Source organism: Diplotaxodon limnothrissa, linkage group LG3 (genome assembly GCF_057381915.1).
Source record: "Diplotaxodon limnothrissa isolate DT_005_m linkage group LG3, D_limnothrissa_male_GT1.1, whole genome shotgun sequence".
NCBI classification, from domain to species: Eukaryota; Metazoa; Chordata; class Actinopteri; order Cichliformes; family Cichlidae; genus Diplotaxodon; species Diplotaxodon limnothrissa.
The window spans coordinates 55141978-55163088 of record NC_140598.1 but is presented as its reverse complement, the minus strand read 5'-3'; the positions used below and the strand labels follow the sequence as shown (position 1 = coordinate 55163088).

The following is a 21111-nucleotide window of genomic DNA, read 5'->3' as shown; positions in this document are numbered from 1 at the left end:
GGAGAGAACCTGGCGACCAAAGCAGCAAAACATGACACTTGATCATCAGAGACTGTGCCAGCCCCATAAACATCCGATCGGCCAGCCTATACACGACAACATGAAATCTAATTTGGAATCGTTAGATGTGTTAGTAACGTGGTACATGAAAAAAAGCTGTTTAAATTAGTAAATGGCTACATATTTAGCTGCATGTCAGTCACAGTTTAACAGTCGTGTTTTTATGGTGTTAGTCTAGCAGTCAGATTTTGGAGTGTTAAGAACAGCAGGTAGTTAGTCATCAAAAGTAAATCTACTTAAATAAAATAAATTACGGTATACACAGCATACACAAAAAAGTCACTTTCAAACGCTCTTAAATGCCACTGCACAAAGCAAACTGATGGTTACACAAGTGTAAAGTCTGCACACTCTTTTTTTTTGTCCAAAGAACCGACAACTGTGGGAAACCAGAGGGCTCTTTAGCGCTTGCTGTGGAAATAGTAATGCCTAAGAAAAGCTGTTTACTTGGCTAAAGGAGCTTAGCTGGGATTTTATTTGAGTGTTCACAGAGTATATTCCACATCACCTTACAATTTTGAATTTGGAATACATCAAGGGGAAAGCTGGCTGCTGAATAAGCTCGTTCGTAGATGCCGATCGACTCTAACTAGGGAATTTAGGCCTCCTCTGCTCCTTCTCTCTCCGTGTGCAACACATGGAGAGTTTTCGCAGCATGATCAGACCAGTGGATCAGCTCCAGCAGCACTTGGTAGGTCCAGAGTTTGAACCCGAAAACTCCCCCAGAGCCGTCGGTTTCCTACACAGAAGAGAGCAAGACAGAGCAATAGATGTCTCTCATTAGGAGTGAGCCCTTGCATTCAAAATCTGCTAAGAAACTGTTTTGGCCTAATGAACATGTCCACACTTGGTGAAACTCATTTGGATTGTTTACTAAATAACTAATTAAAATTAATGCCGCCCTTTATATTTGACAATGACAATTTCACACACACAAGCACTTAAATCACACATCCAATGGCTACAAAGTACCATTAGCATACATCTGAAGTTATCAACAACCAGATGACTTCACATTAAATATTTGGTGCTTCAATTCAGTTTTATATAGTGCCAAATCACAACAGGAGTCACTTTAAGGTGGTTTATATTGTAAGGTGAAGACTTCAATAATCAGACGATCCCCTATGAGCATGCAGTTGGCAACCAAGGGAAGGAAAAACTCCCTTTTAACAGGAAGTAACCTCTAGCAGAACCAGTCTCAGGGAGGAGCGGCTATCTGCTGGGACCACATGGGACTGGATCTGCTGGATGTGAGGGGAGGAAGAAAGGACAGAGACACACTGTGGAAGAGAGCCACAGTGAGTGGAAAAAAGTGAATAAAGAATAAACAGTGGATTATGGGAAGCTTGCAGCAGCAATGGAGGATTCAGGGTCACCTGATGCAGCCCTAACTATATCCTTCATCAAAAAGGAAAGTTTTAGGCCTAATTTCTCAGCACTGGAGCCCCCCAGGGGTGTGTTCTGAGCCCCCTGCTGTACTCTTTGTACACATATGACTGTGTGGCCACTACCAGCTCCACCACCATCATCAAGTTTGCTGACGACACCGTCGTGGTGGGCCTGATCTCTGATAACAACGAGACGGCCTACCTGAAGGAGATTAGGAATCTGGAGAACTGGTGCCAGAGGAACAACCTCCTTCTAAACGTCAGTAAGACAAAGGAGCTGATAGTGGACTTCAGCACTAAGCAGGAGAGGAACTACCAGACCCCCGTCATCAACGAGTGCCCAGTGGAGAGAGTGAACAGCTTCAAATACCTCGGAGTTCACATCACGCAGGACCTGTCATGGTCCTGTCACATCAACACCGTGGTGAAAAAGGCCCGACAGCGTCTCTACCACCTCAGACGCTTGAGAGACTTCCAACTGCCCTCCAAGGTGCTCAGGAACTTTTACTCGTGCACCATAGAGAGCATCCTGGCGGGAAACATCTTAACCTGGTTCGGGAACAGCACCATGCAGGACAGACGAGCTCTACAGAGGGTTGTGCGATCAGCTGAGCGCACCATCCGCTCCGAGCTCCCTGACCTGCACTCAATCTACAGCAGGCGGTGCTGGACCAAGGCCAGGAAGATGGTGAAGGACCTCAGCCATCCCAACAACAGACTGTTCTCTCTGCTGAGGTCAGGAAAGCGATTCCGCTCCCTGAAGACTAACACAGAGAGACTGAGGAGGAGCTTCTTCCCGCAGGCGATACGGTCTCTCAATCACACCACCACACAGTACTGACCCACACATATGGTTCTTACACACACACTGGACTTTCTGGACATTGTTTTTGCACAACACTGGTCACTATATTCTTCATTTCCGGTTAATACTTGTACAGTTGCTGTTATTGTGTATATATTTATTTATATTTAGATTTCTTCATACATTCTTATATAGTTCTATATTGTGTATTTTGTTGTACAGTTATTTTATTTTCAACTTTAATTTATATATTTTATCTTATTCTTCCCAGTTAAATTTACCCTTCATTCTAATTTGTGTTGTACAGTTATTTCATTTTTAACCTTAATTTATATTTTATTCCTTCCTAGTTAAATTTACCCTTTTTAATTTTTCATATTTATTTCCTATCTTATTCATAGCCTTTTCCTTTTTTGTTTTCTTTAGGTCACGAGCAGTTGTCCAAGCATTTCACTACATATCGTACTGTGTATGACTGTGTACGTGACAAATAAAATTTGAATTTGAATTTGAATTTGAATTTTAAAAGTACAGAGGGTTTCTGTCTTCCTAATCCAAACTGGGAGCTGGTTCAACAGAAGAAGAGCCTGAAAGCTGAAGCCTCTGCCTCCCATTCTACTTTTAAATACTCTAGTAACACCAAGTAAGCCAGCAGTCTGGGAGAGAAGTGCTCTATTGGGGTGACCTACAGCCCTCTATTTTGTTCCCCACCAACCTGTGGGAGAAATATCCATCCGTTTAGTCTGTTGTCGATGTAAAAGGACAAATACAACCAGGGTTTTCTTGAACATTTCAGGGCCTGAACTAATGATTTGAACTGTTTGTAAACAGCGTTAGTCACATTCACACAAAAGCTGTAATTCATGTAATACAGGGTTTAGTCACAACCGTGCTGAGATTTTAGGTTTTCCATCTGATGAGAATGTAAAGTCAGAGCCTGGCTACTCTAAAATAAACTTTTTTTTTCGGGTTCTTAGTCAGATTTTGTGATGACTTTAAAATAAATGCATTTAAGCTCATAGATGTAGGTGTTGAAACTGAATTTTATCCACTTCAGGGGGTTTACTTGGTCAACCTGATGTCAAAGGGTTGAAATCAGTTACATGGAGAAAGCCAGGGACATAAAGACACATCATAATAAACCTTTACAGCATACTGCGCTGCATGCACGGTTTTAGTCTATATGATGCCACAAAGTTTAATTTTTAATCAGGGTTGTGTCGAACCATATCACATGCGATGATATCTGTATGAATTTTTACGTGATGTAAAATAAATCACTGCTGACTTTACTGCTATTCCGACACCATTTACATTCCCTAGAGTATAAATATAAATAAAGGAGACAAACCTGGGCATGTCTGACGCCGAGAGCTGTGCGTCAGCCTCCAGTGATGATGATTTAGTACCTAAAAAGGGAGCTACTGCAACAAGCCCAAACAAAACAGAAAACATCTGCTCCCACTGAAGGTGGAAATGACAAGCTTGGTTCACTACATTAGACAGAAACCACACTATTACTACCAAGCAATGAAGGAGGAGAGATGATCAGCTGGTGATGCGCCACCACACAGCGATCAGATGACTCCACGAGCATCGCTGGAGCGCTCACTAGCTGCACTCGATGCGTCAGGAAGAGCAGACAGTGGATGGAAATTACTGATGCGGTTACACGGCGGTGAAGGAGGGATTTAAGCAGCTGGTTAAAAAGCTTGAGCTGAGATACAACATCACAGGCAAAGCATATATTTTCAGTGTTATTATGTGATGATACTGTGCTGCTCCTGCAGAGTTAGAGGGAGCAGAGGGTTCACACTGGATCTCAGTGTGAAGAAGTTATTTTATACATTAGTTAAAATTTCCGGGGAAAACTCTACCTAAGCTACTTCTGAGCTCACATTTTCCTGTCCTTCGTCACTGCTATTGCACTATAATGCAACTGCTGCTGGCACCTGTTTCCATAGATTCACACTTCACAATAAGGAAGTGTGTCAGCTCACTGGAAAAGGGTGAAAAATGCTGCTAGGTTGCAAGTATCAATAAAACGTTCTTCGGTATTTTCCCCTAGATTGTCAGAAATCTCCCAAACGTTCTTGAAATATTGTGATATATTTTGAGGCCGTATTGCCCACTGCCACTTTTAATGTGTTATGGGCTGTGGACAGTTGTGAGTGTCACCATAATAGAGGAAAGGCCACAAGGACATGACTAACTACAAAACCCCCGAAACGGCACCTCATTTACCTCATTACACTGATTATCAGGGGTAACCTCCAGGTTGGTGCCGTCAGTCTCCACCAAACTTTTGGTGCTGTAGAGCAAGTGTTCCAGTCGGGCTCGCACGTTCTTCCTCATGGACTCGTACTCATCCTCCAGCTTGCCCCACTCCTCCTCTTCCTTCTGGATGACACGGTGGAGCAGCCCGAGGCACTGTCGCAGAGCAGAGTGCAGCAAGTGCACCTGCTCCTCCGTGCTGGGCTCCTCAGATTCTGGGGACGCGGACACGAGGCGCTTCCCATCTGGGGTGTAGCTGGACAGGAAGGTCTCCCTCTCCGTCTGAAAAGATAAATAAATATAAATTTGTCCCACTCCGATGCAAACAGGTCACTTACCTTGCACCCTTTAATCTCATTTTAGTATAAGTCTATTTCAGGGACCAAGAGATAACCATTGATTAAACTGATCGGTTAAGAGCTTTTCTAAAAGGATGGATGGCAGCAGGGGAAAAAAAAATCCAATACAATCTATCCATTAGGTTCCCCTTGGGAAATTGAGTGGTGGGGGTGGAGGGTATTTTTTAGTGTAATTACCCCCCTCCCTCCAGTATCTGCTCCAAAAACAAACTAGTCAGCGTTAAATCCTGCTGTGAAAGACAGACACAGTCCAAAAGCGACAGGTAGCAAGCTGCCTGGATACTGAAACACTACGGCTTTAAAGAAAGCTCCAAATAACTGGGAGGGGAGCGTCCCAGACAGAATGACCCGCATGAGCTAAGCAGAAAGAGTGGCTACTCTGATCACTCACGTATAGCCGGAGCAGACTGGTACACTCATGGTGCAGTAGCCGGGCAAGAGCCACCGCTTGTCCCGTCAGCGACCGGCCAGCTATCGGCTGCTCCTCCTGCTCTGCCATTTGCTCTCAGCCGTGTTTATGTCAAAGGTGGGCTAGCAGCGAGCGGGGCGCAGACCGACCGACAGGAGCAGAAACAGTCCCCCTCCCCTCTGGCAGCGAAACTACGCCGTGTGGCTGTTTCTGGATACTTTTGCGGTCCGAACACGAGCCGGAGATGCACGCGGGGGGACAGCCAGTGGAGCCCGATTGTGCGGGTGCTCATTTGGCATGTACACCAACAAGAGGGGATGTAATTGGTTCCGCCAGCCACGATGTGCGTGTCTGTGCGCGTGTGTGTGGTGGGGTGTACAGAAAACGTCACCATGCGGCCCACCCACCCTTCCACGCATAATAAAAACTCTGTTTATTGGAATAGCTTTCCCCCCCCTTCTCTCCAGCAGCTGTAAACAACGATGGAAAACTACATAGGTTTATTGTATAAGTAAAAAAAGAGAACAAGTTTATTTTTGTTCAATGCATTGCTTGTTTAATTTTTTATAGTTTTTATTAAAAGGCCAAGGCTAACAATTAATTTTGCAATGCGCTGGAGATGTGTGGGAAAGTATATCTCAATTAATGTTTAACGTGGACCCATTTTATTCTCCTTATTTTGTGTCTACACACAGCTTTGTGCAAAAAGTCTAGCGCTACCCTTCATTTCTTTATATTTTACTTCTTGTGATTTATTTTTGAAGTGGTCTTAAATAATAGTTTTTTAGGGTTTCTGTAGGTCTGTCAAAGTTTTTCTTTGGACATTAGCTGCTGTGTCCTTGTGCCTGACCATTTTCAGAGGAATGTTTTTTGCTTTTTCAACCATTTACACCGACCTATTAATCATTCAACCATATAAACGCACCTAACTCAAAGGGATGAACCAGTGTTGTGTCTACACGTGACAGAAAACTTAGCAGAGGACCAGTTTTAAATTGCAAAATTTCCCCTAATTTCTTGAAGTGACAAAAAATGCCAAAGATAACACAGTTTTAACACATGTTTTTGTTTACTTTTTCTGTTTTCACAGCTTAAGGATGTCTTGTTTTACTTGCACGGAGAGCTCCTTTGACTGCATGTTGGACAATCTTCGAAATGCAAACACTACACAGTCACCTCAGATCAAGTCCAGGCCTTTTATCTGCCTAATTGATAATGACATAATGAAGGATTTGCCCACACCTGCCCATTAAATAGCCTTTGAGTCAATGTCCACTTACTTTTGGTCCCTTTCGAAAGAGGGTGGCACATGTTAAGGAGCTGAAACTTCTAAACCCTTCATCCAATTCAAATGAAAGCTGACATTCTACACAATATGTCCATGTCCATCATAGAATTATAATTGGAATATGTTTCAGTAAACAGATAACAAAACAAAACAAAACTTGAGGCAGTGTCCAAATATATATTGACCTAGCTGTATATGCTGTATTACCATGCACATTTGGATATTTCAATAAATCGCTGCACCTATTTCCCATTTTCTTTCACTGTGACGGTGGTTGATGAACATATTAAACACAACCAGAGTTAAACAATGAAGTCAGGGTATGAAAATCTCTGGCTACAGACTGCACTAAACACAGTATGATGTCAAAAAGAGTGGATATGCCTAACATCTAATATCTGAGACACACAGCTTTGGCTGTGAGCACAGAGGCCCCACCCACCTAGTATTGAAACCTTCTGTTTGTAAGGGATAGCCTATCAGGAGAACGTTGGCTTAAAGGGAGTGGGCCTTAAAAGGAAAGAACGCTAATTTCAGGCTCTAAGTTAACTGAGAGGTTGACCTAAGACCCAGTGTAAGTAAATTATTTATTTTATTTCATTTTATTTTTCAAATGAAAATTCATTCAAAACTAATCTGACAGAGATCAGAAGAAAGCCAGAAATATGCAGAATAGACTAGAATAGAATAGAATAGCTCTTTATCGTCATTGTACATGTACAACAACATTGTGGGTACTCCACACAAACTGTACAGGACATATAAATAGTAAGACAACACGAATAAATAACAAACAAGAGTAATATATACAAAACAAGAGAAAGGCACACATTAAAAGGACAAGTTGCAAAGTGCTTGAATACATTTGCTAATGAGCAAAACCCTTTAAAATATAGATATTCCTATTCCTACGACCACCTGGATGGATGATTTAAAGATTTCTGACCTGTGTGACAGCTCATACCTCTGAGCAAAAAACTACTCCAATAGAGTCAGAAGAATATACTTAAGCAGTTAGAAATGATCATAAAAAGAACACCCCAAGTTTTCACTATAATATGCTAAGCCAATGCTCTACTCTGCTAGTCTCTAGGTATCAATGCATAAAATTATTTGTTAAAACAGAAATGAAAATGAACATAAATAAAATGTATTGCACAATGTGTCCACCAGGGGAAGCACTAGCAAGGAAGAAGCCATACCAAGAAGGAGTGCCTTAAAGTGGGGAAGAAATTCTGACTTTGAGAATCTTTTAAATTAACAATCAATTCAACAGAGGTACATCTAATTGATTCCAGAAGTGTCACAATTAGTGAAACGGTGACCACCTGACTACAGTTGATGTGTATTCACACTGTAAACCGTAAAGTTGCTATGTTGGTCATTTTAAACCACGTCAAAGTCACTTTAAATCTCAATTGTAAATTTTAGACTGTTATTAACCCCTTTACCCCAAAGTGTATATTTGCTCCCCTTACCTCAGTCTCAAAGTGTATATATATTTATTCTTCTTATTCTTACTCTTGCTATATTTATTGTTGTTCTTTTGCAATGTATGGAAATGGAGCCTCGTCATCTCGTCTCTCTATATACTGAACTGTATATAGCAGAGATGACAATAAAGTTTACTTTGACTTGACATGTAGTGAAAACATTTTGTCTCTGGTTCATCAGTATTCCTGCTACAATTGACTCCAAGCAACTCACAGAAGTCAAGAGATGGCTGCAAAAAGATTTCCAGTTCACTGGACATCCCACAGAGTTCAGTTAAATCCATCTTTAAGAAATGGAAGAAGTATATCACTTAGTCTAAAGCTGCATAGATCTGGCCATCACTCACAAACTAAATAAGAGAGGCCACCAATACACCTGTAACACTGAAAGAGCTTCAGTGGATCTGATGGGAAAGAGTGTACATATTAGAACTGTCTGCCAGGATGGGAGAGTGATAAAGAGAAAACTGAAAAAAGCTTGCATGAAATCTTGCCTGGAATTCATTCAAAGGGATGTCGGAGACTCTGAAGTTAATTGGAAGAGGGTTCTTTGGTCAGATCCTGGAGGATACTCTATATCCACAGGAGAACTACGACTGGAGAGAAGATATATTTTCTAGCCTGGTTCTCAATCCAATCAGGAAGTTGTGGCTGCACTTCAAAAGTGTGCCCGATCCCTGAGCAACCTAGCAACACAGACTCTTAGCAATCTTTCCTAGTTTTGTATTTATACTATCTTTCTATATACAACTTGATTCTCATTTGCATTTTATTCCTTTAAAGACCAGGCGCATTAGAGCCCAACTGTCCAGAGGTTGAATTAGTGCTTTAAAGTGCCATATTTATATTACAATTTTGTCATGTAAATATCACAAAACAGTGCATTAAGATCACACTTCTGCAAAGACTGCCAGACAAGAGAGGCTAAGGAGAAGAAAGAAATGTGAAGTATATCACATCAATGACATGTGACACATAAAGAGTTGAGAACAGATTTATTTTTAATAATTATTCTGAACACATTCTGAACTTATCTTGTATGTTTAATATTAGCAACATACAGAGGTTTATATAATTTGTATCATATTACAGTGGTCTGATAAAACCACACAAAAATTATCAAATTAATTTCAGAGGGAACATATTTTCCTAACATGATACTGCTGCCTGTGAAGAACGTGAAGATTTGGAAAAACAGTTTATTTCCCAAGTGTGATGCTCCTGGTTTACTGAAATATAATGAAGCACAGAAAGCAACTTAAATCTTTTCTTTACAAACTGCAACATATGAGAAGGAAGAGGAGCAAGAGAAGAACAAACGTAGGTGGTTTTCAGAGTTGTTCACGCTAACTCTCTGTCACAGTGGCTGGGCCACTAGAACAGAAACATTTATACACTACAGCATCAGCTTACATTGTGGACCACATACAGTTCACTTTGATCTCAAATAACAAGATCAGGGAAACTCCACCAGTCTTTTTACTTTTTTACTGTGAAATGTAAAAAAAAATTCTATTACTTAATTACTTTGGTGTAGAATGAATGGCAATGAGGGATATTTTTGTTAATAGGAACAGCTGTTTACCTGATGAAAGAGTTAATAGTTACAAATCTAAGCACTCCTTCACATTTTCCAAAGCTACACCGGAGTCTTTCCCAGGCCGATTCTGGCCTTGTGTTTATAACCCACTGTCCTACTATTTCAACTCACGAGGACTGGAGTGAGACATATGTTAACAGATTTGAACTCAGTTACATCAGTACAAGGTGGAATCGAAATGTGCTGGCTTTGACATCAGCCTCATCAGATCCTTATGAAGTGCCGGGTCTCTTCCTGGGGTCCTGTCACTTTGACATCAGTCCCTGGAAGTCCTGTTCAGACCACTTGAACTTGTGCATTTATGTATCGAGATAGTGTTAAAATGAGAAAAAGATGAAGGTGGTGAGTGACGACTGTATTATTCAGGTCGTTTAAGCTGAATATTTTCCCTCAGATGCCTCCAGATGATTTCTTTTTTTCCCATGTAGGAAGAATTTATGGTGCACAACTCCATGAATGTCCAAACCCCATGCCTGAGACTCTCCAAATACAAATGGTCACAATGGGCCTTTCAAGGAGCGATCCAAGCTCAGCCTCACAGTGATTTGTAAGGTTTTGCCCTTAAAAGGACAAGCAACCAAACTGAAATCAGGTATGGTTGTTTTTTATAGTTTGAGGATTAATTGCACCTTGTAATTCTCATTAGTTCACCATTCAAAAGGACACACATCAACACAACAGGAATACTACAGGGAAATACAAATAAGCTGTGATCTTCTTGTGCATAACCAACAATCATTTGATCTCGAAATTACATGACAAACTCCAAAATTTATAAAATATTAGGTGGTCAAAAAGTATGTAATCCATTGTATTAATTTAAAAAAACAACAACTCCCTGATACAAAGTAGCTCTGTACTGAAAGTGACTGTATATAGATCACAAAGACAGCTTCTATTATTTTAAATATCCATCATGTATGCATTTCAAGTGTTTCAGTGTTTTATTGGAATAAAATGTGCGTTTCCTTCATAAACATAAAGTCGCCCTTCAGTTCATTTCGCCCTCTTTACATCTAGATCAAACTGTCTCCACCTACATCTGCACACTGTGACATCCGCTCTCCCTCCCTCTCCCAAACAGTGCCTTCATTTTCCTTCCTCCTCTCCGCGTTACCCCCCCACATCATTTCCCCTACATCCTGTCCGCCCCCTGCCACCACCACCCTTTCCCACAGATCACCCTCTCCGCAAATTTGCGCATCCGCGTCCCCCTCCCTCCCCCAGTGCACGGCCTGCTGGGGAGCCACAGATGCTGTGGAGGCCAGGGTGGTGACGGAGCTCAGGGTGAGGAGTGTGCTCTGGGGTTCCACACAAGCCACGGATGTGACTGCACTAACTGGAAGAGTGGAGAGCTGGATGAGCTGAGGGTAGCTGGTGCTGGAGAAGTGCATCAAGGTTGGGCCCTGCTGCTGATGTGAAACTTGCACCATGTGGGGCAGTTGGAGAAACTGTCCTTGAGATACATCCTGTTCAGACTGTGGAGCAACTGGGAGCACCACCTGCTGCAGTGGAGTGAGCCCACCGCTTGCCGCTTCCTGGCTCTCCTGACTCTTTTGGTCCTTGTGGCTCTGCTGGCTAACAGACGGCTGCACAGGCTTAGTGAGTAGTGGAGTTGTCTCGAGGACCGGGGTGGTAGTGCTTATTACTGAGCAACTCTGCTGGCTGACAGAAGGCTGCTCAGGCTGGATGACTGCTGGAAGAGTCTCGAGGACTGGGGTGGGTGTGCTTATTACTTCTCCTCCGTTGGCTGCTAAAGCTTCTGCTATGAGCACCTCAGGGTGGGTCTTGGCTTTATGGGCAACAACAGAGTCCTTTTTCTCAAACTTTTTTCCACAAATGGAGCAAGAGAACTGGTAGGAGGCTTCTGCGTCATGCTTCTTCATGTGCCAGTTCAAGGAGGCCTTCTGACGGCAGGTGAAGCCGCAGATTTCACACCTGCCACAAGATGGAGACAAAAAACAGCTTAAGGTCTGAACGCACACTGAGATCAAGCCTCACTTAAGACACTTTAGTTTTAGTTGATTTTTTTCCTGAATCAGTGAGAGAAGTTTTATGTATTTTAATTAAAATTAGAGTAGAATAAATTCCAGTACATTCCCTCACTGACCAAATGTTGCAGAGTGAATAGGAAAAATATTTCAGACCTTCCACTGGAAAGATGTCAAATTTAAGTATAAACAAGTATTGTTGGAACAGGGTTGGAGAACCTTTATGGAAATGTGTGCAAGACCTCGATTTCTCTTGCAGAGAATGAGCGAGAAGAAAAGTTTGTTGTACTTCTGAATTTCTGAAAAGATTTCTTTTTGGAGAATTAAGTTAAACAGGTCATTTATTTGCTGGGATGTGGACTATTGTGTGGAACAGGAAGAGCAGTTCATTTTTTTAAAGGCATGGATTTTATTAAAATTTAAAAAAAATCAGCATTTAAGATCAACATTTTGTATCAGCAAAATATGTAAAAACAAGAAATGTCACAATCATAATGTTTGATTGTTACTGTCATTGACACTGCCTTATAAAGAGTGCTTCCTTTTGGGAATGACTCAGCAAAAAACCAAGACAGAGTTAAGCAACTTTAGTAACACAGGTCTACACATTTCTTTTGTTCATTTGGCCATATGATTAAACAAAATGTATTTTAAGTTTAAGCAATTGAACCATACTTGAAAAATTAAAAATTGTTCTAATATATTCCTATATTTGTATTTGATTTTTTGTTTGTTTGTTTTTGGGTGGGAGGCCAAAATCTCCTTGATGGATGCATAACATTTTTAATATGCGAGATAAACCCTAATTTATACAAACCTGACCTATGACCTTTAAGGTAAAAATCATGTGTGAAATTGACCAACATACCGATACTCATGTTTATAGCAACCGATAAAAGACAATTAAAGAAGTAGAGATTAGACAAGAAAAAACACCTTCAACCATGCTGTGAGTGATGTTGCATAGTTTCACCAAGCCGGGGCGATCGTGGCTCAAGAGTTGGGAGTTCGCCTTGTAATCGGAAGGTTGCCGGTTCGAGCCCCGGCTTGGACAGTCTCCGTCGTTGTGTCCTTGGGCGAGACACTTCACCCATTGCCTACTGGTGGTGGTCAGAGGGCCCGGTGGCGCCAGTGTCCGGCAGCCTCGCCTCTGTCAGTGTGCCCCAGGGCGGCTGTGGCTACAATGTAGCTTGCCATCACCAGTGTGTGAATGGGTGGATGACTGGATATGTAAAGCGCTTTGGGGTCCTTAGGGACTAGTAAAGCGCTATATAAATACAGGCCATTTACCATAGTTTCACCACCTGAGGCCACTCTACACCTTCCCTTATATCTTACTAAGGACTCTCAAATAACTGACAATAACAAATGTTACAAAAATCTGTTTATATCTTGTGTCTGAAAAAATATCAGCCAGTACAATGTGGTTTTAAATCACCAAACATTGATACCCTTCTTAAAACGTCTACATCAGTTGGGCTCTAATGTGTAACGTTACAAAATAAAAAACTAAATAAAGTATAATTTTCCTAGAATTTTATTTACCACACTGTACCAGTAAACTTTGCACTCTGTTCCCTGCTGAGAAAAGAAAAAGGGTTTCAGGGAGCCTTAGGGAGAAATTAAAATCCTTTTGAGTGACGTTTAAATAAATGAATACTGTATCACTAAGATGATCAGCTGAAAAAAAGCTATCGCACTAATGATTAAATCATTATCTAATAAGAAACAATAATAATCCAACCTCTCCCATCCGCTGATACATTGTTTGTAAAGAGGAGTTGAAACGTTTTCATTCAACTGAAACGAGTCAGCAGTATATTCTGCATGTGTAATACAAACACTTGTGTGACGTGTTTATACTAGCGAGTGCTATGACATAGATGACTTTGATGTCACTTGATGTCATTTGTCTGCCAAAAATTCTTGTAGCTAATTTTAAGACATGTGATCCCACAGTGGGGTTATACAAGATTTTTCTTGAAAAAGACGTGCTTCCTTCTTTTGTTACTGGAACTTATGTCAGACACTCAGACGTGACTGTTTGTTTTTCATTTCATTTCTTCCTTGTTTACTTGTGTTACATTATCAGATGTATAAACTCACTGTATTGGCTTCTCTCCTGTGTGGATCATCCTGTGCACAGCCAGATTATGGGAGCTCTTGAAGGCCCGAGCACAATACTCACAGATGTAGTCCCTCTGATCTGAGAGAAACATGTGAAGAAGACAAGAACACTAAGTATGGAAAAAAAAAGAATGTAATTGAGTTTTAAATGAAACATCTTTTTGCTTTGTGGGTACATCTTTTTCCTAGTCTAATGAAAATTGTTACCAGCATTGAGTATAAACATCTTTGTATCACCTGTGTGATGTTTAGCGTGGCGCAGCAGCTGCTTCTGCAGGCGAAACAAGCGCCCACATGAGGGGTGATCACACACGTACTTCTTTTTTAACAAGTGCTGGTACTTTATATGATGCTGAAATCGAGAGATGAGGAGAAATGAAACTGGTTAAAAGGCAAACATCACAGAGTAATCGATCCATTTCAGTTCCCCTGGTGACAGCAGACCTGTAGATAGCGTGGGTGGGCCAAAACAGTACCGCAGCCCTCTATTTCACAGCGGACATACTGCACCGGTGGCTTTTTCCTGTGAAGATGGGAAAAAAGAAATGTATAATCAACAAGGCTTTAAAGAAAATCCCGTCCTGTCTGGCGGCTTTTGCAATCAGAATTCTGATCTAAATGCACTGTGGTGCCAAACATATTTTGCTTTTGCTCTACTTGTTCATGTGAAACTTTTGTCTGTTTACTTATTCATTTTATATTTGTGTTACTTCAGTTATTACTTTATATGTTGTATAGTATGATGATGTATGAGGCAGGACAGGAAGGAAAAATTATTTTTTTACAAAGAAGGGGGAGGGGGGTATGATGAAGAAAAAAACAAACACACAGCACCTGTAACACACAAATTAGAACATACACAGATATATAAATCAACAATCCTCTTACAGTGTGTGTGTGAGAGACAGAGCGAGAGTGTGTAGGAATGCCTGTGTCTTTGTCATAAATGTACTTGATAATGGGGGAGGGAAGCCACAACAATGCACCCCAGGACCCACAAGCAGACATAGTGGCTCAACCGCACCATCTGCAGTGCCCCCAAGAGTTTGAATGGGGCCACTGCAGCAGGCCCACTCACCAGCCTATGGGTAATGCACCTGCCCCCCTAGGTATGTATGTGTGTGGTGGTATGTTATGAACTGTAATGACTAGAGTAATTAAAAAGGACGCTCTTTTAAATACAAATAACAACATCAACAAAAAAAAAGCACTAGGGAGTTATAACGAACACTTTACCTTCGTTTTGGCTGCCGAGGGGATCTATCATCTCGTTTACCTCGCCTACAGTGAAAAAAGGAAGAAGAGAGATTTAGATTCAAAACAGATTTCAGATTTGGCTTTAAATGAATTCAGATTTCTATGATAAAAATCAGTAATGCGTTTTACTGTTAACAATCCCACTCTTGAGTTGTTTAACTTTCACGAACATGAGAACTAGAGAGACGAAACCAAAACCTACAACGTGACTCGCTGTGGAAAGAATGCTTTCCACTGGCATGGTCACTGAAACTACGTCAGTGAGCTTTCTTCAACCCCTTAACATCTACATCAGTTATGAGTTAGTTATATTAGTCAAGTCAGTTTATTTCGATAACACAATTAAAACAAACTCAGCTGACCAAAGTGTATAATAAATTCAAAATATACAATACACACAGTCACTAAATCAACAATAAAATACACAATCTATATGCTATATTGTCAATTAATCTCAACGAATCCCTCTTTTAGTCAGCCTCAATAACAATGCACATTTCTAAACAAAAAACAACAACAACAACAAAATAAAACAACCTGTGTGTGTGATATGATTTGAATGTTTAGATTGAAATCCATCCGACCCTTGAAACTCAGATTGGTTTAAAATCCAATCCAGAATATTAAGCCAAATGTGAAACACACTTAAAACGGGTTACTGCCCCAAACAACTGAAGCAAAATTGGCTACAGCTCATTACCCTATAAGCTATTAAATAAGCAAAACTGAGAATAATTCTATAAAAGCTGTACAATCTAAAAATCTAAACCAAACTGTCCGACACTCAAATTCGTAATGTCGGATGACCCCCAGACCCCTACTCAGTGTGTAGTTCTACTGCTGGGACTTTCTTTAACTCAAACTTTCTTAAAAGCTAAAGAGTCTTCATTTCAGATCACACAGTCTCACACAAAAAGGCATGTGCTTGGGTGTTTGATTTAAAAAACAAACAAAAGCAAAAATAAAGCAAACGAACTAAAAAGCGTGTTCACACTCATATCTCGGCTAACTGATGTGACAGAAATCAGGGTGCTTTATTTGTCTTTATTGGCCTTTTGATAAGTAAAAAATGCTATATCTTAGTAAGTGAACCACAGCTGATAAATTCTTGTAATTTTTCCTTTACTTTCTTTTTTTTTTTTTGGGACCAAAACAAGGTGCCAAAAATTCTCACATGGGCAAAACCCCCCCTCTATTATCTTTTGGTTTACTATCATCTCCTACTTACTTCCTGACTGGCTCAGGATCAGTGCCAGTGACTCCATCTTGACCCTGAGCTACATTCCTGGTGGTTTCTTCCTTTTTAATGCCACAATCTTCTTCCTCCTTCTCTGACTCTTCTTTCTTGAATTCATTGTGTTGTGATGTTGTGTGGCGCTTTGATTTATTCCTAAGCAGAGGGGAAAAATAAAGAAAAAAGAGCAAATTTTACCACTAATGTGCTTAATCTGATGTGAAGTAAATTGCACGATCGGTGATCAGGTAGCATAATCGACGTACGTCTTTGTCTCAGTTTTGACAAGGTCATTTGGATCATCTCTTAATGCAAGGTCCTCCTTGAGAGCCACATCTGGATCTGCAACGCTAATAGGGACATTAACACGACACTGGACATGTTGAATTTCACAGTACCGCTGGTAACATCCTCCCTCGTTCCCTCTGATGTGCTTTTGATAAGTTATCACTCACCTGCCATTGCTTTCTTTCACAGAACCAGTGTCCCTCACTGAAAAAAACCACACACGTCTGTCAGTTTATTTTGAGTTGCTTGCACTTTCATTTCAAGATATTCACACAGTTCAACAAGTGCACAACAAAAAGGATGCAAGGGGTCTTCTCTTACCACATGAAAACGCCCCTGACTCAGCTTCGAGCTTGCATGTTGCTGCTGATGTGTGTGAGGCTCTGGTTGAAGGTTTCCCCCCACCTTTTCTAGTTTTGGGAAGCTTTGGTCCAATTGTTTTTGTGGATGCTGGGGAAATAAATGTGAACATGGGTTAATAACACACTTGTTAAGTGGTAAAAGGTAAAATGACTGCTTGCAGATGAACGGGATTCACATATGTGCATTACCCCGACTGGCTGTTGGTTTCTTTATTGCACTTCTGCAAGAAAGAAAGTTAAGAATCAACACATTTAAAGGTTTAGTTTTATTTTATTTATTTTTTGTATGCAGTAAATACACAGTTTTAAGAAGTCCCACTGAAATAACACTTCTGAGGTGTAAACAAACTTGTTGTCAAGGATGTGTCTAGCTTCTTCAAATAGTTTCGTCCATCAAAGTAGCAGCGCACGCACTTACTGTATGACAGGTGTGTTTCTGGTGCGTGATCCTGCAGGTCGACTGCGTGCGTCCCCTGAACTGGTCGCTTTTTTCTTGCATGTGATATTTCTGGACTCGCAGGTCGTACCAGCTCCAGCTTCCCTTGATCGTAACACACGCACAGAGCCTGAGGTGACGGAACGAGTCTCACCGGAGTCCGGGAAGAACAAGGATGTTTTTGTCCGCCTTTTGCTTCTGGCTCTACCGCAGGAGGGCTCACTCGAGTCCGCGGATGGTTTTGAGGCCGCTGTCGACTCTGCGGTCCGAGTTCCAGGACCAGTGCCTGAAACCTCGCCTTTCCCAGACTCCATTTCGCTCTTACAGTTATAGCCTTTACCGACTTTAGTGATTACTTAAGTCTAGTTACTTATGAGCGTTCACAATGAAGGCCCACCATACAAGGCCAGAGCCAGCCCAAGTTTCGTTAGCCTGGCCAACGATCAATTTTTGTGCCACTGCATAAATAGCAAAATAGATTATTTAAAATATATAAGTTTAATGACGCATATTATTTTAGAAATATCCAGTATTATTTAGTTCTTAAAGCTATAGCATACCTCATATTTGTTTGACCGGGAGTACCCTCGAATGAGGTACGTCTCCTTTAAGAGTAACAGCGGCAGACGAGCCAGTATGACAACGTCAGTTTTGGACTGACCGGCTTCCATACTGATGAGGGCGGACGTGTATGGGAAAGGTAGTTTTGGAATGTAACATACAGTTTGGGTTGTGTAACAACAACAACAACACAAAATACATCAGTTAACCATATATTGTATTTTATGAATATTTTATAACTCATTATCTTTTATTATTTGGGTTACATTGTGTATTCCCTAATAACTAAATAATAGACAGTTATATTTAAAAAATGAATTAAAAAGATATATTTTTTTAAATTCTTTTTTTTTTATAGCAGGCTAAAGCGGCTTTAGCTGAACCCTAAACAATGAACAAGTAGCTTTCACATATCACGCAGTTTGTATGAAAAACTTGATAAAGGTAGGTGTGACTGTGTCACTGATCATAATTCATGATATTTTCTGCATGGTGGATGAAATGATAAAGAAAGGATCCGCTCCACAAACAAATACGTGAGAAATGTGTTATTATTAGCTGTGGCACAGCCATGTGAGAGGAGTGGCTGGGAAAATGCAGAAAGTTCCTTGTTTTATTACAACTGTCCTTTGTTTTAGTCAGTTACCATAATTGGCTTGGTTATGTTGCAACCAACTACAAGAAATGTGAAGTTGCTTGTTTAACAGGTTTGAACACAGAGGAACATCTGACTGCAGTCAGTTGATGAAACTTGGCACAGAAGTGATTTTTTAAAATTTCATAACTTTCCAACAAACCATGTTTCATATGAACTTTGTAGAAACCCCAAACTCACTTAGATATCTAATAATATGCATAAATTGGTTTATTATACACTGATTATCCATATTATCACCTATCTAGAACCGTGTTCAGTAAAAACAGCTTTGAGTCTTTAAAGCATGGACATAACATGCTTAGGGGATGTTGGCAGTAGATGACTTGGGTTGTTCAAAATGCAGTAATGGAGAAAATGCATGTTATAGTTGAAAGAACAGAAGTGTAAATACATTTGACGACATGTGACGTTACACAACAATAAAACTGCACATCAGTGACATATTTCAATCCTGTCTGTGTGGACAAATGGGAGCAGTGGTGCTCATGGAGCCGGACCTAAGCTGTGCGTTTTTGTGAAGCAGCCCGTTATTGAAGGAGCTGCTCAGTTTTTACTCAGTGTCCTATACAGGCATCCTCCTCTAACAAGGAGGACACCGTATTTAATACTGCCCTGGTTCTAGGGTGCACAGTGTTGATTATTTATTTTCTGTCATCCTTTTAGAAGCAGCTGCCCTAGCAGACTATTCCAAAGAAAGTGCAAAGTGCACCACAGAGTCAGAAAGGCCTGCAGCAGGTGTGCCTCTCAGCAGATAATCTGCTTGCCATTTCATTTGTTAAGAGTGTTATTCACTTGACTCGTTTTAATATTGTGTACTCAATTTGACAGTGACAACATACGTGCAATTTCTAGTGAAATCAGTAAAAATTGAGATGTTAAGTATTAAACCCGGCCTACATTACTTCTAAAACAACTACAGCTTATAAAACAATTATATCTAATCATTATCTAAGACAAAGACACACGTCTACAGTGTGTCTTTGTCTTGTCTCCTTACCCTCACCCCAACCAATTGGGGCAGATAGCTGCCCCTCCCTGAGCCTCGTTCTGACAAAAGTTTCTTTCAGCTAAAAGAGAGTTTTTCCTTCTCACCCTCCCCAAGTGCTTGCTCACAGGGGACTGCTCGTTTGTTGATGGTTTTCAATATACAATATAAAGAACATTGAGGTGACTGCTGTTGTGATTTAGTGCTAAAAAATGAATAAAAACTGTATTACATATTTGCCTATGTCATTGTAAAGTGCAGTTAAAAAATGTATGTCTGTGAGCACATAAGTGAGTACAGTACGACCACATAAACCTGAAACACAGTAAAATTAAAAAATAAAGTAAAATTGAAATATAAAAGTTAGGTTTGTAGTGTAGATTTTTTTCAGTGTACCGTGTCTCATTTGTAATCTTTTTCTCTTGTTCTCGTGTATTTTTTTGTTGTATTTCATGTAGTGTATATTTTATTGTGCTGCATAGTTTTCATTTTATGTGTTTTGCTATTTTCAAAGAACATTTATACTAAATCTTAACAAGAAACAAATTGACACATTTGTTACCTTCGATCTTCTCAGAGAGCCCTGTTTAAAATGTGGCTGCACACACAAGAACACAGGTAAATAACTGGCTGCTACTTTTGGAAATTAGATACTCTCAGTAATCAAATTATAACAATTATAAGAGATTTTGCTCAGGTGCAAAACATAGTTCTTTAGTTACTAACGCACAATCAAGCTCTGGTATAAAAAATGATCAGTTATCAGCCATGATCTTTACTCCGTTCGTCTGTGTTGGGTGTGTCTAAACAGTGTTAAAGAAATTCATGGAGATTTTTTTGTGCAGGGGCCAGACTTCTGCGTCATAGTGAGACAGAAAAACTTGTTGAACAGGATCCCAGGTATCACTGATGATCAGAAAAGATGAGGAAACATTTTTAGTTACAATCGAGAAAGAAGTCCATCATGTTTTGTCATTTTTTCCAATGAAAAGCAACTGCTCAGGTGACAAACTCATAGAAGTTTAATTATTTGAAATAAAACATTTGCACTAGTCATATATTCCTTCTTTGTAAACCACTTCCTTAAATTTACAGCAGTCACAGTAGTCACTGATTTGCATCTGACCTGTTTACATTGTAACGGCTGTGAGATGCCACACTCACAGGTGTATGAAGCAGGAACAACTGGTTTCAGAAAGTGACTCTACACAGTTCATCTTTTATTTCTTTTTTAATCTTATTTACGCTTGATGGTGAACTGAAGATTTGCACTAGATTAAGTATCAGTGGTGTTGAAAGGTGAGTATGATTTTTAGATTTTATGACTCCCAACCTTGGGTCTTCCCAACTTGCCATATTTGAACTTCTTCCTCTGTCTGTTTCACGTTGGTTCAGGAATGTGTCCAAGTTAGATCTGGCCACCGTTAAACTCTTAATTATTACATCTTTTTAAGACTGTGATTCTCTAGAATCAGAAGGAAAGGGGGGGAATAGCGGGAAGAAAAGTGCACATGTTTAAGACACTAATCAGAG

The 21111-nt window shown here is 40.4% G+C and overlaps 2 protein-coding genes across 2 annotated transcripts; both read right to left on the bottom strand.

Annotated features, from left to right (window-relative positions):
• Positions 1 to 658: 658 nt before the first annotated feature.
• LOC146636626 (ciliary neurotrophic factor-like) lies at positions 659 to 5388 on the bottom strand. Its single transcript, XM_085350945.1, has 3 exons — positions 5281 to 5388; positions 4501 to 4812; positions 659 to 799 (listed from the first exon to the last, which is right to left on the bottom strand). The coding sequence occupies exons 1-3, from the start codon at positions 5386 to 5388 to the stop codon at positions 659 to 661; spliced, it is 561 nt and encodes a 186-aa protein (XP_085207071.1).
• Positions 5389 to 10695: 5307 nt separating this feature from the next.
• LOC146636625 (uncharacterized) lies at positions 10696 to 17982 on the bottom strand. Its single transcript, XM_085350944.1, has 11 exons — positions 17357 to 17982; positions 17128 to 17159; positions 16898 to 17026; positions 16744 to 16780; positions 16555 to 16638; positions 16283 to 16444; positions 15034 to 15078; positions 14242 to 14320; positions 14035 to 14149; positions 13777 to 13876; positions 10696 to 11617 (listed from the first exon to the last, which is right to left on the bottom strand). The coding sequence occupies exons 1-11, from the start codon at positions 17686 to 17688 to the stop codon at positions 10696 to 10698; spliced, it is 2037 nt and encodes a 678-aa protein (XP_085207070.1). The 5' UTR covers positions 17689 to 17982.
• Between the last annotated feature and the right edge of the window lie 3129 nt (positions 17983 to 21111).